The sequence below is a fragment of the Macrobrachium nipponense genome, chromosome 41 (assembly GCF_015104395.2).
Source record: "Macrobrachium nipponense isolate FS-2020 chromosome 41, ASM1510439v2, whole genome shotgun sequence".
Classification (NCBI taxonomy): domain Eukaryota; kingdom Metazoa; phylum Arthropoda; class Malacostraca; order Decapoda; family Palaemonidae; genus Macrobrachium; species Macrobrachium nipponense.
The window spans coordinates 2768321-2783179 of record NC_061102.1 but is presented as its reverse complement, the minus strand read 5'-3'; the positions used below and the strand labels follow the sequence as shown (position 1 = coordinate 2783179).

At 37.0% G+C, this 14859-nt stretch overlaps 1 protein-coding gene across 4 annotated transcripts in view; it reads left to right on the top strand.

Annotated features, from left to right (window-relative positions):
* The window catches only part of LOC135212430 (unextended protein-like), a 173990-nt gene that overhangs the window by 143622 nt on the left and 15509 nt on the right, over positions 1–14859 (top strand). For all 4 annotated transcript variants that reach the window (XR_010313899.1, XR_010313900.1, XM_064245795.1 and 1 more), the window contains exons 8-15: positions 480–671; positions 1026–1172; positions 1738–1884; positions 2409–2548; positions 3301–3436; positions 4411–4529; positions 5066–5179; positions 5885–5947. Coding sequence is in view for 2 of the 4 variants with exons in the window: in XM_064245795.1 (XP_064101865.1) it covers positions 480–671; positions 1026–1172; positions 1738–1884; positions 2409–2548; positions 3301–3436; positions 4411–4529; positions 5066–5179; positions 5885–5947 (1058 nt within the window). In the remaining 2 variants the exon portion in view is untranslated. The remainder of the gene's footprint in view (positions 1–479; positions 672–1025; positions 1173–1737; positions 1885–2408; positions 2549–3300; positions 3437–4410; positions 4530–5065; positions 5180–5884; positions 5948–14859) is intronic.

Sequence of the window (14859 nt, the reverse complement as noted above, 5' to 3'; positions counted from 1 at the left end):
TGTTGAAGACAAGATGTTTTGAAAGAACTTATGCATATGACGTCCATATAATTCAAGAACTTGCCCTCCCCAAGAAAAAGTGAAGAATTAAAATAGGTGTTTATTTAAAACCAGCTATGGCACCTGAGTCCAAGTTATTCGAGAAACCTATGAAATTTATATAGCTGACCATGAGATCAGGTTGGAAGGAAGAAATCCAATAATGAACTTGGAAGGATATAGAAAAGGTTGACTTTGAAAAGCTTGGTTGTATGTGTGTGTGTGTGTGTATAGACATTTATGTGTGTATATGGGCAGACAAAATGAACGGTATGTTGATGAAATATGAATATCACAAGAACATGACATTATGTAGCTGTAAAATGGTGATGTAACGTACATTGATACAATATGAATATCAAGATATGAGTCTAATTATAATATGGGTGTCGTAAACGGATGTTGCAGGTACCCAGCTAACACCTTTCGTGTATTTCCAGGCTTTTCCAGAGTTCCCGTCTACGAAGGCGAACGCACTAATATCGTCTCGGTGTTGTTTATCAAGGACCTTGCCTTTATTGACCCTGATGACAATACCCCTCTCAAGACCTTGTGTCAGTACTACCAGAACCCTCTGAACTTTGTGTTCATGGACACAACGCTTGATCTCATGCTGAAAGATTTCAAGGAAGGTCAGTCAGTGCTTTGGATTGGACGTGGCTCCAGTCCTCGCTTATAGTTATAGTGTCTGTGCTTTCTTCATGAGATGGCATATATATATACTCTTTGCTGATGATTGTCACTTGAAAACCTTGATTTTTAGTGTCATTATTGACTGGCGAAATGAAATGCATGAGTAATGCATGCATAAGTATGACTTCTCAAAGTTAATTAAGTAGCACCATATTTCTAAATGGTTAGAATATCATTGTTTTCAAACATATATTTTGATTATATGGATCCATCTGCTTCTTACTTCCTAAGACTGTATTATGAAAAATGGTTATTCCCAAGACCCATTCATCACTGTCGAACTGTTTCTTCAGGTTCCAAGGGCCACATGGCATTCGTCCAAAAGATAAACAACGAGGGTGACTGTGATCCATTCTACGAGGTGGTCGGATTGGTCACGCTGGAAGACGTCATTGAAGAGCTGATTCAGGAGGAGATCGTCGATGAAACTGATGTATTTAGTAAGTGCTTCTTGTTCTCAACTTCCGTTTTTGTAGTTTGGGTACTGTATGGGGCTTTAAATCTATCGTTCCCTTTTATGTAGACTTCACAAACAATTCTTTCATCAGTTTCCAGCATGTCTTTTTCACCATGTGTCCATCCTTCTCTAGGTTGTCCTCTCCTTCCCAATTCCCAATGTGTATTTACACTTTCAGAACATTGTGGACCTTTAAATCCTTGTCTACACTATAATGCACGCATCAAATAATTCATTAACCTCTCCTTTCCTGTATGTCTTTTACACCCTTGTTGGGTCTTCCTCTCCTAATTCCCAATTTGTCATTCAATCTTCCATGTTTCTCTATTTCCCATGCATTCAGCTCTTCATGTTTTACTACGTAGTACTAAATGTAAAATTCATTGCCACAGTGTCCACATTTTTCTATTTGTATACAACATCCGCACATTACTATCAAAGAGGCGATTTAGTTCGCCATGCCACACATTCCATATAAATGCACATACAAGTGTGTTTATATGTGGGAAACATTGTAAATATAAAATGCCATTTTTTTGTTTTTTTAGCTGACAATCGCAGTAAGCGCCGCAGAGAGATATTGGGCCGCCGTGATTTCACCGAGTTCTCGCAACAACCAGGACATCAGACAAATCACAAAAGAGTACAAATTTCTGCACAGTTGCAGGTTGCAGCATTCCAGTACTTACGCACATGTGAGTAAAATAACGTTTATACTGGTGGTGCACTTCAAATTTCTTAATTGTCTTGTAATAACTGTATTCTTGTCTTTGATACAGTTTTTCTAATTGTTAGTCTACACTGTTTTGTTGATACAGGCAGTCCCCGGGTTACGACGGGCTTGGCTTACGACGTTCCGAGGTTAAGGCGCTTTTCAATTATATTCATCAGAAATTATTTCCTGGGTTACGACCCCTACAACGCTAATCTGGTACAAGAAATATGACACCAAAAATGCATAAAAATCAATATTTGAAGGTTTTTTTTAATGAAAAATACAATAACAATGCAGTTTACATAGTTTTGAATGCACCCAAAGCATTAAAAGTAAGGTTGTCTTATGGTTTTGAAAATGTACCAGCTTACGACGATTTTCAGGTTACAATGCGTCTCAAGAACGGAACCCCTGTCGTAACCCGGGGACTGCCTGTGTATCCAATCCTTTGAGCGTCATAATATTAAATTTTAATAAGTTTGTTTCCTGTGCTCCTGTTTACAGCTGTTGAACCTTTCAAGGAAAGCCAGCTGTCTGAGGTTATAGTCAAAAAGCTCCTTAATCAAGATGTTATTCACTGTATTAAACTAAACAATAAGGAGCACTCAAAATCCGAGCAACAGCACACTTACATATTCACGCAGGTATGTATAATTTTCTATTTGTTATAGTATTTGTCCTTTTTGATATTATAATAAATGAGTTCAGTGATTTTAGTTAAAGGCTAGGGCAAATAAATTTAATCTTTTCATATTTTGTGACACGTATACTAGTAATCTTGTTGTAAGCTCTCATGGAAGCCCTGTTTATATGTTGACATTGTGCTCTTGGTACAGGGCCCAGTGTTTCTTTTTTTGACATTATGTGCCTCTGGAGATCTTGTTTTTGTGATGTCATTTTGCTCCTGATGCAGGCTAAACTGGAAACCTTGCCTTTATGTTGACATTACTTATACCCAGACTAAGGTAGAACCAATCACAACCTAGAACATCCACATGCACACACTGACCCAGGAAAACTCATGTGTGAACAGTTCCACTAACTTACAGCAAGTGATCCACTTTACTACATGTGGATTTTGGAACCATAGTGGCAGGTGCCATCTGCTAGGACCTGGGAATTCTTCTCGGAATTCCGAATATTAGAATTTGTGCAAATACGTGAAGTCTATGTAAAAGTAATTGTTTTTAGTGAAGAAAATATAGTATGGCACAACAACCCAGATGCTTTACAACGACAACACTGGCAACTTATTTCCTTTGTTTTTATATTTCTTTTAATTTGAAGTCTGTGCAGTTCCTTACATCCATCATTCATTTAAATTTGTAGTGCTGTGCATTTCAAATTAAAAAGAAAAATGGTTGTTCAAAAATATTATAATGACATTATATTTCAGGGGAAGCCAGTGGATTACTTTGTTCTCATACTAGAGGGCCATGTTGAAGTAGTCATAGGAAAAGAAGGTTTGACATTTGAGAGCGGACCTTTCACTTACTTTGGCCTTGCAGCCCTTTCCCAGACCCAGACTTTAGGTAAGTATCATTGGGAAACATCATAAATCGGCACTTTTATTCAAGTACTGATGTTTGGTTGAATGTGATTTTTCTAGAGTGACTCATGGCACAGTAATCTTCAAATATCTGTTGGTAGGTGTGTCACCTTTTTTTGTCCCACTTTCTCCTCAATGATTTGAAAGGAGACAAAGGCTGATGTTTGGAATTAGTTGTTATGTCAATACTATGAAATTTAGTGGTAGCATGTATGGATTTTTAAAACGACTACATTATATGTAAGATTTAGTTTTGGAGGTATCCTTTAAATACTGTAGCATAACGTATAGTGACGTAGTTAATACTATAAATTGTATTGTATCTATGTTTCTCATTCTTTGACTTCGTCATTTTGTTTGATTATAATATGTTATTCTCTGTCAGATCCTCTTTTTGACTCGGTATTTAACTAAAGAAAAGGATATACTAGAGGCAAATTGAGGTGATTCAGTGTGTTAGTTTCTCTGTCTGTAAGTATACACATTTGCCTTTTACCCAGCCAAACACAGGCAATGTTACTAGTCTCTAGTGTGAATCATAACAAAATTAGCAGCACTTTAGGTCTGTTTGATGAAAAAATATCAGTTGCCCAGAAATAGATTTTTCCTACGTCAAAATCCCTTAATTTTTCGTGAATATTCTATTCTAGTACTGTACTATCTTAATTTGCTTTAAAACTACATTTATTGAATGATGAAATATGTTGGAGACTGCACTGGGCTATATTTGTAATAGGATATAAGGTTAGGTAAGTGATAGGATGTTTACATACATAAAAGTATGATATATCATATCCTGTGCCAGCAGTCATTAATCTGCTTGACACATTGTGTTAAGCAATTACTTCTAAATGGAATGTTTTCGTAGAATATCGTATTTGATATTATGTGAGCCATGTAGGTTTAACACCTTCAAAACCTAGGAGTGTTTTTCAAAATGCGCATTTCTTGTTCCAGGTGAATCTCCATCAGCATCCACTCAGCTTAGTAAAGGCAGCATCAAAGGAAGCGTCCAGTCCTTAGATTCAACAAAATTCACGTTTGTACCTGATTACTCGGTTAGAGCTATAACCGAGGTAAGTTTATCGAATTATATCTGAGTAGTACTTGATCATAAGTGGGTATTTTTTGCATTAGTTTAAATTTACTCCCGCTTATGATGTAAAATTGTTTCTGTTTTAATACATTCAGTTATTTTTGGTACTATTTTGTAGTTTTGGTTGGTACTGAATATAATAAATTTTTAGGACATTCTGGTATGTATGGTGACTTTCTTGACAGTCCAAAAAATCAAAACTTCAGAATTTTAGTTGCTTACAATTCTTATTTTCTAGATTTTGATAGTTTTCATATTTATAGTCTACAAAGTTTTATGTTTCATCTTTTCATATTTTATCAGTTGTTATAGTTTCACTTTTATTTCTTTCCCATTTTCATTTTTAGTATTTCAGTTATATAGTCTAAATAGTTGAGGTGTAGATTTATTTTTTTATATTTCAGTGAACATCTACAAAAAGCAATATAAATAGAAATATTTATTTTGTACTGGTACTTTGCATGTTCTTGAATTAAAAATTTAGATTAGGCCTTTACATCCTTTTCAATCTTTCAGGTTATGTACCTGAAGATCCGCCGTTCCCATTACATTGCTGCACGGCGTGCGTTCCTTTTGGAGCAGTCACAGAAAGAACCGTATGCAGAGAACTTTGAGAAGGAAATGGCAAAGGTAAGATCATGTGGTAGGTCTTTTGTTATTATATAACTTTATTTAATTAAAATGGTTTCAACTTCAGTAAAACAAGGTCAAGATTTTGAGAGAGGTGTTTTGAGGCAAGAAGAAACTATGGGGAATAATAGATTAAAGTGTAAAGCAGATGGTAATTGCAGGTGGAGCCAGAGCTTTAGTTTATGCAAGGCAAAGTTCCCTGTAATGTCACCTTCATAATGAGCATAGTTGTATAATCTAGAGAGAGATATTAGTGTAGGAAAGCAACAACCAACAGAAGAGATTAGGGTATGATCAATATAAAGTCATTCAGTTTTAAAATTGTGAGGAATATGGTAGTACTTTGTTTATAACCTGTCAAAAGGTACTTTTGTAATATTATTCTCAGTTAGGGAGGTACAAAGTTCACTGTATGTAGACTGTTACAAAGTGCTTTTGTGGTGTACCTTTAGTCCCCAGCTGCATTCCTTTCTGTCATTTCATTAGCTCCTGTTTGTTTTTTCTTTCCTAGCCATCCAGTTATACTTTCTTCATCCAGTTTAAACCTTTCATTTTAGAACATATCATACAGGAGAGAACTGCCATTTTCTAGAATTAATTTGACATAATAATTAGATTAAATTACACCTGAACATCAGTCATTTTTAGTGTTAGTTATTGACAGTGATTTTACTAAGCTAACGTTGACCTTTGAACTCTCCTCAGATGTTGATTGAAGATGAGGATCCTGTTTCTCCCAATTGGGATACCACAACACCAACATCGAAGGTAAGAGATTCATCAAAACTTACTTTGGGGAAGTTAAAGCATTCTTTGTTGGAAGGCATGCTCAGATATTGTTACATTACTTCTTGCTTAAAGTTGCTATAAAATCAGACTTTTGAGAGTTAATGTCATTCATGTTGAGGCTTTTATACAAAGTTGAGCTTTTGTTTGCTATTGGTTGCTTGTAAATAAAAGTAATTCATTATTAACAATCTACTATGTATATACGTACTACATTGTATTACTAACTGAGTTGATTAACCTGAGTAGTACTAAATTAGCATTAGAGAAGTCTTTTACTACATAAATCTTGGGCACCTTTTTGCTATGTAGGTCATTTAACTCAAGTATCACAATTTAAGGATACATTTTTCTTCTGAGAACTATGTTTTTTCCCATTTTAGTCTCTCTCTTTTATAACCTTTAGACATAGTAATTGTTTTGAGTAATATACATTATTTACAATTGATGCTTTTGAGCCTGCAAAGGTAATAAGGCTTGCCGTTTAATAATGCAGTTTACTTTCTTGAAAGTTTGTTACCAGCTGTATGAGAACAGTTTCCACTATTAAGAAATACTATATTATTTGCATAAGCATTTAAGTCAAAAGTAATTCAGCCTTGTTTGCCTGACTGGTACTATTTGAAATAAATGCCTCACATCTGGTTGACAACCAGACTACTGTTTTTGAAACTATTACATTACACTCATAGTTCACTGGGAGTTATCTGCTCCATATTGAGAATATTTTATAAAGAACTTTAATATATTGAGGGATTTTGGACAAGTTGATACAATAGGGGCGTTTTAGACTTGTGGTGGACAATAATTGTTATGCGAAGTAGTGATAGAATTTAGATTACTGAACTTTGCTTTTCATTTTTCTAAGTTTTCTTACTAGATCAAAGTAATTGTTGATGGTACTGTTATCCTTGCCCTGTGGTGAAGTGAAAGACTTATGCCAAGTACAGATAGTGTGAAAACACTGTGGCCAAAGTGGACCTGATGGTAAGTTCACAATGTATGGTAGCCTAATGACCTTACAGCGTTAAAAACATGTTGGCTTATACTCCCTACCATAGTTGATAAACCAACTCCAGCTTTTATGTCTTTTATAGGCATACTTCTTCCAGCCCTGCATTATGTACAGTACATAATGGTAAAGAAAACATGAAAATACTGGAGCATAATATCATTTATAATGTAGAGAAAGTGGGATTACTGGTTTAAATGTTTAAATGTACAATGAAAATGAACTGTTATATTTGAAATTATATATTAACGCCTCAGTGAGTGGTTGGTATGGTGTTAGCGTGCCACCTCTGTGGCCACGAGTTCGATTCTTGGGCATTCCATTGAGGTATGAGAGATGTGTAATTTTGGTGATAGAAGTGCACTCTTGACGTGGTTCGGAAGTCACATAAAGCCGTTGGTCCCGTTGCTGAATAACCACTGGTTCCATGCAACGTTAAAACACCATACAAACAGACAAACAATAATTATATTTAACCTTTAATGAAATATAACATATAGAAGTTCCACATTTCAATCTGAACTTGATCATTTTAAACATGGGATCCATAGCTTTTTTTTCTACTCTAGTAACATTTTTACTCTTAAGCCATTCTTAAAGTTATAAGAAAAAGTTTTACAATTATTGGGCGTATCATAAATGGACATAATATACTGTAATAGTGTGTAAGAGGCTAAAACATTTAAGAACCACACAAACGTAGCGAAACAGTTACACAGATGAAAAAGGTTAAAACTAAAAACTGTATGAAAATATCAAAATATGTTCAACAATAGTGAAGTGAAACACTGTCCCAGTTTAAAATATTTTCTTTCAAATATAATAAAAACTGATCCTGCTCTGCTGTCCCTTGCCTTTCATCAGTATTTTTTAAAATGGTTATGTTTTATATCATAAGTTTGGTAGGTTTTATTCATTTTGTATCTTTTTAGTTTTATTATTTCAGTAAGTTCCATACGTACTGTTTATTATGTAGTGAAAGTAATTTCTTAAAACAAAATTCACTTTTTCATTCAAACTTACTACTTACATAGTACAAGTACCCTCTTCTGTGAAATAGTACCCTATTCTGTGCTCAAGAAAGTACAGTCTCCTGAGAAAGAGAACAAAGGAGGTGTTTGCCAGTATTAACACACGTGTGCAGCCAGGGATCAAAGGGTGGCAGTAGGCACATGGCTTATTCCACGTGGTTGAAAGCAGTCACCAACTGTCAGAAAAGAACATTTGAGAGGAGGGCACTTTAGTGATAAGTAGTGAGTTTGTTTAAAGAAACTGTTTTTAAAAGATTGCATTTGTTTCACAAAAACTAAGTACAGTATACGGTCGGTCCCTGGTTATCAGTGGACTCGGTTATCGGCGATTGGGTTTTATGGAACTTGTCTAGTGCCATAAAATCGGTGATTTATGGCGCCATAATGGGCTGAGTTCCCGTCATCGGCGCCATAAATCACCGAGTTTCAGTTAATGCCGGTTTTCTCTTATCGGCACACCCTCGGGAACAGAACCCATGCCGATAACCGGGGACTGCTTATACTTGTAATGCTCAAGTCTAGATTTGGATGGGATGGATAAAGCTGCCAGAGAAAATACCTGATTTGGTTGGTTGAGATTTATGGGAAATATCAATGAGGCATGTTGGAGGTGAAGAATTGTCAGTCTCTGGCCATAAGATAGATAGTACTATATATGTCAGAGCAGCAAGATTCCATGGATTTCTAGAGAAAACAGGAGGCTGTACTCTGTTGTTGAGACAGGTTGTGGAGCATTATTGGAAATTCCTGTTTCCATGCCAGACACTGCCTTTCAGTACTACTGTGTTCCGTCAACCATTAAATTTAGCAGCCATTTCTTGTTAGGTACAGAGACCTCCTGCTCTTATGGTCCGTGATCTTGATTTAACTAGAATGAATCGGAATGAATCTTAGAAATTTTTGGAAATCTTTACATCTTGGCCTCTGACCCAGAGAAAAATTGTCAGCTATGCTTTTTCAAGTATCAAAGACTTTGATTTTTGTGATCTCTTGTGGATTTGGTGTTCAGAGCACTTGTTTACAGACTGAAGCAGATTGATTGCATTTATAGCTATTGCAACTGTTCTGAATAATGGTTACTGGAAGCAGTTCCTTTATTGGAGTGCCCCAGTTTGAAGTTGGTTGCTGCTAAGGTCACTGGAGCAGCTCCTGTTGTGATGCTGGTCATTTGAGAGAGATTTATCATCTGGAAGGCTCTAGTGAAATAACCGTGACCCGGAATGCCATCACGTCTTCAGTTGCTACTCAAGACTGGATCAACTTTTTTCAGAAGTAGAGCTTTAGTTGCAGTCTTTCGAGTAAAATCAAGGTGGTAATGACTTCTGGAAGCTTTTGAGTACAGATATGAAGGTAGTGTACTGTAATGGTAGATCCTAAGGACTGTCTTTCTTGTTTCTGTGGAACCAAATACTACTGATGAACCATCAATCCAGAGAATGACAGTTTTGGTGTTTGAAGAATGTCTTATATGTCAGCCCTGGAGACTTGTGTAGTCATCAGCTGTTATTGGTTGGGTTGTCACTCATGATGGGATCTGTCATATTGATTTTTTAAGTCCCTCTTAAGTATGATCTGGTTAGACAGTCAATAATCTTCTAATAAAACATTTGATGACTTTGATGGTGATGTTGGAGCAGCTTTGGTTGTAGGAAAAGCCACTAGAATGGCTCTGAAAAGACTCAGGAAATTGTTGCTGGATACATTATTAGAAAGTGGAGTATATATCTTTGCCAGTAACAAGGTGTTCCCCACCAATGGATCATTGTAAGAAAAGGTTGATTATTGTAAGTAATTTTTCTTGCTTAATAGTAGAGAATGCAGCTTGTGCTCAGCTAGCTGTAGGCTTTCCTTTATCTTAGTTTTGTAGTTTTAGATTTTTTATTTTTTTTTTTATTTTTGTGTCTGTAAGAGACAACCAGTCATGAAGAAAAGACTACGTATTTAGTTTAGTGACTGGAGTTAGTATCCATTCAGTTTCTTGCTAACTTTCGGCTTTGCATATATTTGTACTAGTATTAGTTTAGTAATTATGATAAGCAAGCCTTCTGCTTTTCTCTGTATAGTCCCAACTTTGCTTGCTTCTGCTTGGGTGTTAATGAGCCTGTTTCATATTTTGTTATTATAAGTATGCTTTTCTGTATGTAGTAGTAGTGATCTTTCCTGCGTTTCATATATGACTCTTCATACTCATGGCATTTTGATTTATTGTAGCATTTTGCCTTTCATTTTACGTACAGTTTTCCAGTCTTCTTCGTAGATTGCGTTTTACTTTCTGCTTAAGCATTGTACCCATGTGTATATGAACTATATGTACTTTGTGATTTGTATAGGTATAATTTGACAGGTATTGTACTAGTAGTTTTGCTTCATCTTTCTTGTTACATTCTGCAGTACATTATCATACCAATGCATGACTTGACCCTATATTCTCTAGGTTATGCTTCCTATCATTTAGGGGCCAGGTTTGTTCTCTCGAGCTCATTTGTCATACCAGCCACCTAGGATTAAAATGGAGCTTTTACTTTATCAGGAGAAGTTACACGAGACATTCTGAGAGTGCCACAAAGGTTTTTTACTTGTTTACAGCTTTGGCCTTGTGGCTTTCAGCAGAACTTTTGGTGCCAGTAGTAACTGAGCAGCTTGCCATATGCACCCATTGTTATCAAGTGCCTCCTTAACACTTGGTAGCTGACACTTTGTTTGCAACTTTTCATCTGTCTGACCTATACAGGGTGAGCATCCTGTAGTACAAAATGCAAATGTCAACCAGATGGACCTCCCAGATCAAAGTACAAGCTGGGGTTCATAGCCTTCTTCAGATTTGCCTTGTGGTATCTTGGGGGACCTTTGCTTCACTTGCTTATTTCTCTTCTATTATGACTGCTGCGCTAGCAAGCAAGAAGCACTCTATCACCCACATATGTGGCTCAGAGAGAATCCATGACCAAAACTTTCCAAATGGACATACCTTTCAACACAAAATTTTGTCAAGAGGAACAGGGATTTAACCCTCGAGCTTCACCAGGATAAGACCTGTGCCAGTGTTTGGAGCTATGCAAGATCTTAGCTGTTTTAGTGACTAAAGTCAGTTACGAAGGCTGACATGAGGACTCTTAGACAAACAGCAAACCCTTGACTAGCTATGTATTGTTGAACAGAGCACAAACCTTGTCTAAGAAGTTTTGTGCATAAAGAATGTCTCCTTAGCTTACTTCTGTAAGTAAAGGTTCTGACTTTAACAACACCTAAAGGTGATTGGAAACCCCAAGAGTCTGAAGAGATTTTGGTTTCCCTCACCTGGAATTATAAAAGCATCGGTAATCAGTAACCCGTAAGCTGACGGTCCTCCACATATGATACACTGAGTCCAAAGACCCAGATTTGTCAGCTAAAAGAGTTTTTTCTGGGAAAGATATGGACAAAATTAATCTTTTTGGCAGCATGGCAGCTGCAATGAGGAACCTGAGGAATTCTGTGCTTGCCCATACTTCCCAATACCACAGAAGCTGAGACATTGCCACAGTAGGAAGGGTTATCATCAGGAAGGGTTATCATCATCCAAATAAGTCAACCCTCTCCATATCCAGGTTCTACTCTAATTAGGTCATATGTACCTCCACCCCTTCAAGATAATTTTTAGCAGCAAGACTTGGCTGGGAGAGGCATTTGATCCAACATCATTTGTTGGCAAGGTGTTATCTCCAGAAAGTTTTGAGGTTTGTACAGAAGATATTAGCTAAAACTTGGAAAGGTACCTACTTATAATTAATGTTTGTCAGACTTCCTGGAAATTTCCTTGTTTTGTTTGATGAGGCAAGGTTTTTTTTCAAATTTTTAGCAGGATTTTCTCACTGGTAAAAGGGAGATGCATGAATGGAATAAGATTCTGCACATCCTTGGTTAACTAGCTTGTTCATACCTTCATCAAATTCTATGGTTATGTGAGGCCTTAGGTCTACAGATTAACTGGGAGAGGTCAGTAAACTTTTTTGGTTACCAGATATTTCATTCCTGCAATGATTTTTACAAAGCAGATCCCCTTTTCAAAGATGTGTCAATCTGTGAAAGGTAATTTTATCCCTTTGGGTAATCAGTTTGGATTCATTCTTTGCAAATAATGAATTCAGTCTGTCTTTTCCAAGGAGATTAAATTATCTCTAGCCACATCTCAGCAAATTCTGGACAGCAGCAGTGCAACCAAACAGCCACTTCCCCTCTCATATGGCCTGTGAGATTTTCATTGGTGGCAAAATTCTCAAAACTTCAGGGAAGAAGTCCTACTGATCACTGCTTCTCCAGGTGATGTCCCTTTCACAGATGCATCAAGTGAGGGGTGTAGAGCTCACGTCTTCAACTTTACATGCCTTTACCCTTTATGTGAGAGCCAAGGCAGCAGGAATTAACTGACAATACAACCACAGTGGTTTAACTAATGAATGAAGGAGCATGATATCGCAAACTGTGTCACCTGGCTGTCAGGGTCTTCACTTAGAAGAGCCAACAAATTGGTAATTATCCCTAGGTATGTTCCAGAAGTCACTTTGTAGTTGGAGGCAGACTCAGCGGAAGGAATTGAGTGCCCTCCTTGTAATGGTTGTAACGTCCAGATGTGTATAAGGCAGTGTAGCAGCTGTAGGGCACCTCTTGGTGAATTTATTCATGACCAGCCTCAGTCACAAGATCCGACTATTTCTCTGCTCTTTTGAGCCTCAGTCAATGACTCCAAAGGCATTGCAGATTTTTGTGTGATGACTACCCAGGCAAGACAAGTTTTTGTTTGTCAAAACCCCATCATCACCAGTTCCATGGAAACTTGGAGGTGTTATAACTTATAGTTATCACAGTAGGGACAAAGATTCATCCAGAGGTATTTCTAAGCCTTAGAAAATTTCAGTCCTCAACCTATACCTAGCATAATGGAACCTCTTTTGTAGTTGCTGCTGTGAAAGTGGTATTGATTTAGTTGATACTTCTGTTTCCATCTTAGCTGATTTTCTACTGCTTTAATGCCTCAGAGGCAAATGAAAGAATATAAACCTGCCCCTTCTGAAGTCTTTAAGCGTCATGGACTCGGTGTAATGTCTCTAGTGGAACTTGAAAGGTCATGTCAATATACCTAGATGGTGTTTCCTTATAAAATGACAAAACCCTAGATAGGACTCTTAGTTAATTATCCTCCAAACCTTAAGGTGAAGCCTTTGTAAATTATCTTACCCTGAACTCTCTTTTTCTGTTGTGTATTTTAAGTCTCAGGGTGAGTCAGTGAACTGTATGTTTTATTGACTAATGTCACTCATACCAAGGATATTATGTCAGTAGTTTGGTCATTTGTAGCTGGCTAGGTAGCAAAGACATGACACCAAATAGCCAAGACCAAACCACTGTGCATTTATCATTCCATCATTCTCAACCCATGCTAAAAACAAGGAGAACCACCATTTCTCCCATATCAGAGCAACTGTCTTTATTGTAAAAGGACAAAAGATTCCAGAGGGACAGTCAGGCTGTTCCTTTCAGTTGGACTTTACAGGAAGCAAGTGACAAGAAATACCACTTCACTTTGGCTTAGACAACGTATCTTAAAGGCTTAGTCTAATGTAATGGATAACCAAATAGCAAAAGGAGAAATGCTTGGCCTTAAGATCAAAATTCTCTGCTTCCTTACTTTTTTTTTTCTTTAGAGAAATCTTAATGTAAAGTCAGTGGTAATGGTAAGTATGTGGAGGTGTCATTTAACCTTTTGTGAATTTCTGTCTTAGGATTGTGACAACGGGGGGGTTACAACCATTCTCATTAGACCCAGTAGTACCGGTGGGATAAGTGAACACAGCTTCAATGTAGAATTTTGATTCTGAAGATTCATCATCATCACTTTAGTCTTCCTCATTATCCAACATGGTATCCAAGGTATAGACTTTCTTGGGTTATTTGCCTCTATATCTTGAATAATGGGTAAGTAATGTCCTCTACTGTGTCAGTCACTGGAGTGCTTTATGTTAACAGTACACAAATTACAAACCACTTAGTTTTACTTCAGATGTTGGAGTTTCAACCTGATGATTACTACTCTGTTACTTTTAGAGCCTTGGGTTTATAGTTGCTTATCTCAACCCCAGCTGCTTTCACACAGATTTTAATGTTCTCAATCAGCTAATGCTGGAATATACAGTAGCAAAATCCTTCCTACAAAAATTACAACTTAGGCTATATACAGTACAGGAAGGGCCCCCCCCCCCGTTATTGGCAGGGGTTCCGTTCTCAGTGGAGTGCTGATAATTGAAAACCACCATTAACTGAAACTCGGCCATTAATGGCACTTATGTCGCTAAGTTTCGGTTAATGGCGCTGATAACAGTTATTGGCGTCTGTTAGGCATGTGATGGCGCAATAACTCTATTATTGGCACCTTATGGCGTAACCGAAACTCGGCCTTTGTGGCGTTGTAAATCACCAATTTTCTAGCCCCATAAAACCGTTTCGCCATTAACCGGGGGCTGCCTATATAAGTAACATGTTCTTGTTGAACCAGGTATAAACATATTTACTTACAAACCAATTACTGATTATATGGAGCTTTTACTTTCCAACTTCACTAATATCTTGTATTTGAATAATTAGATAGCATGAAGAGTGAGGCAGTTAACTGCTGGCGACCCAGGGATCCATTGGTTCATGTGAGGGGTTACTGTCAAACTAATGTCATGTCTAAAGTAAGGAATGAAGTGCCTGGGATTTTGATGACCAAAAAATTTGGCTGATTATAAGTAATGTGGTTGTTTCTTAAATTTTATTTTGTGAGGCTCCAGTAGTGACATTCTGTAGTAAGAGATAATGCAGTTATTATTATCATG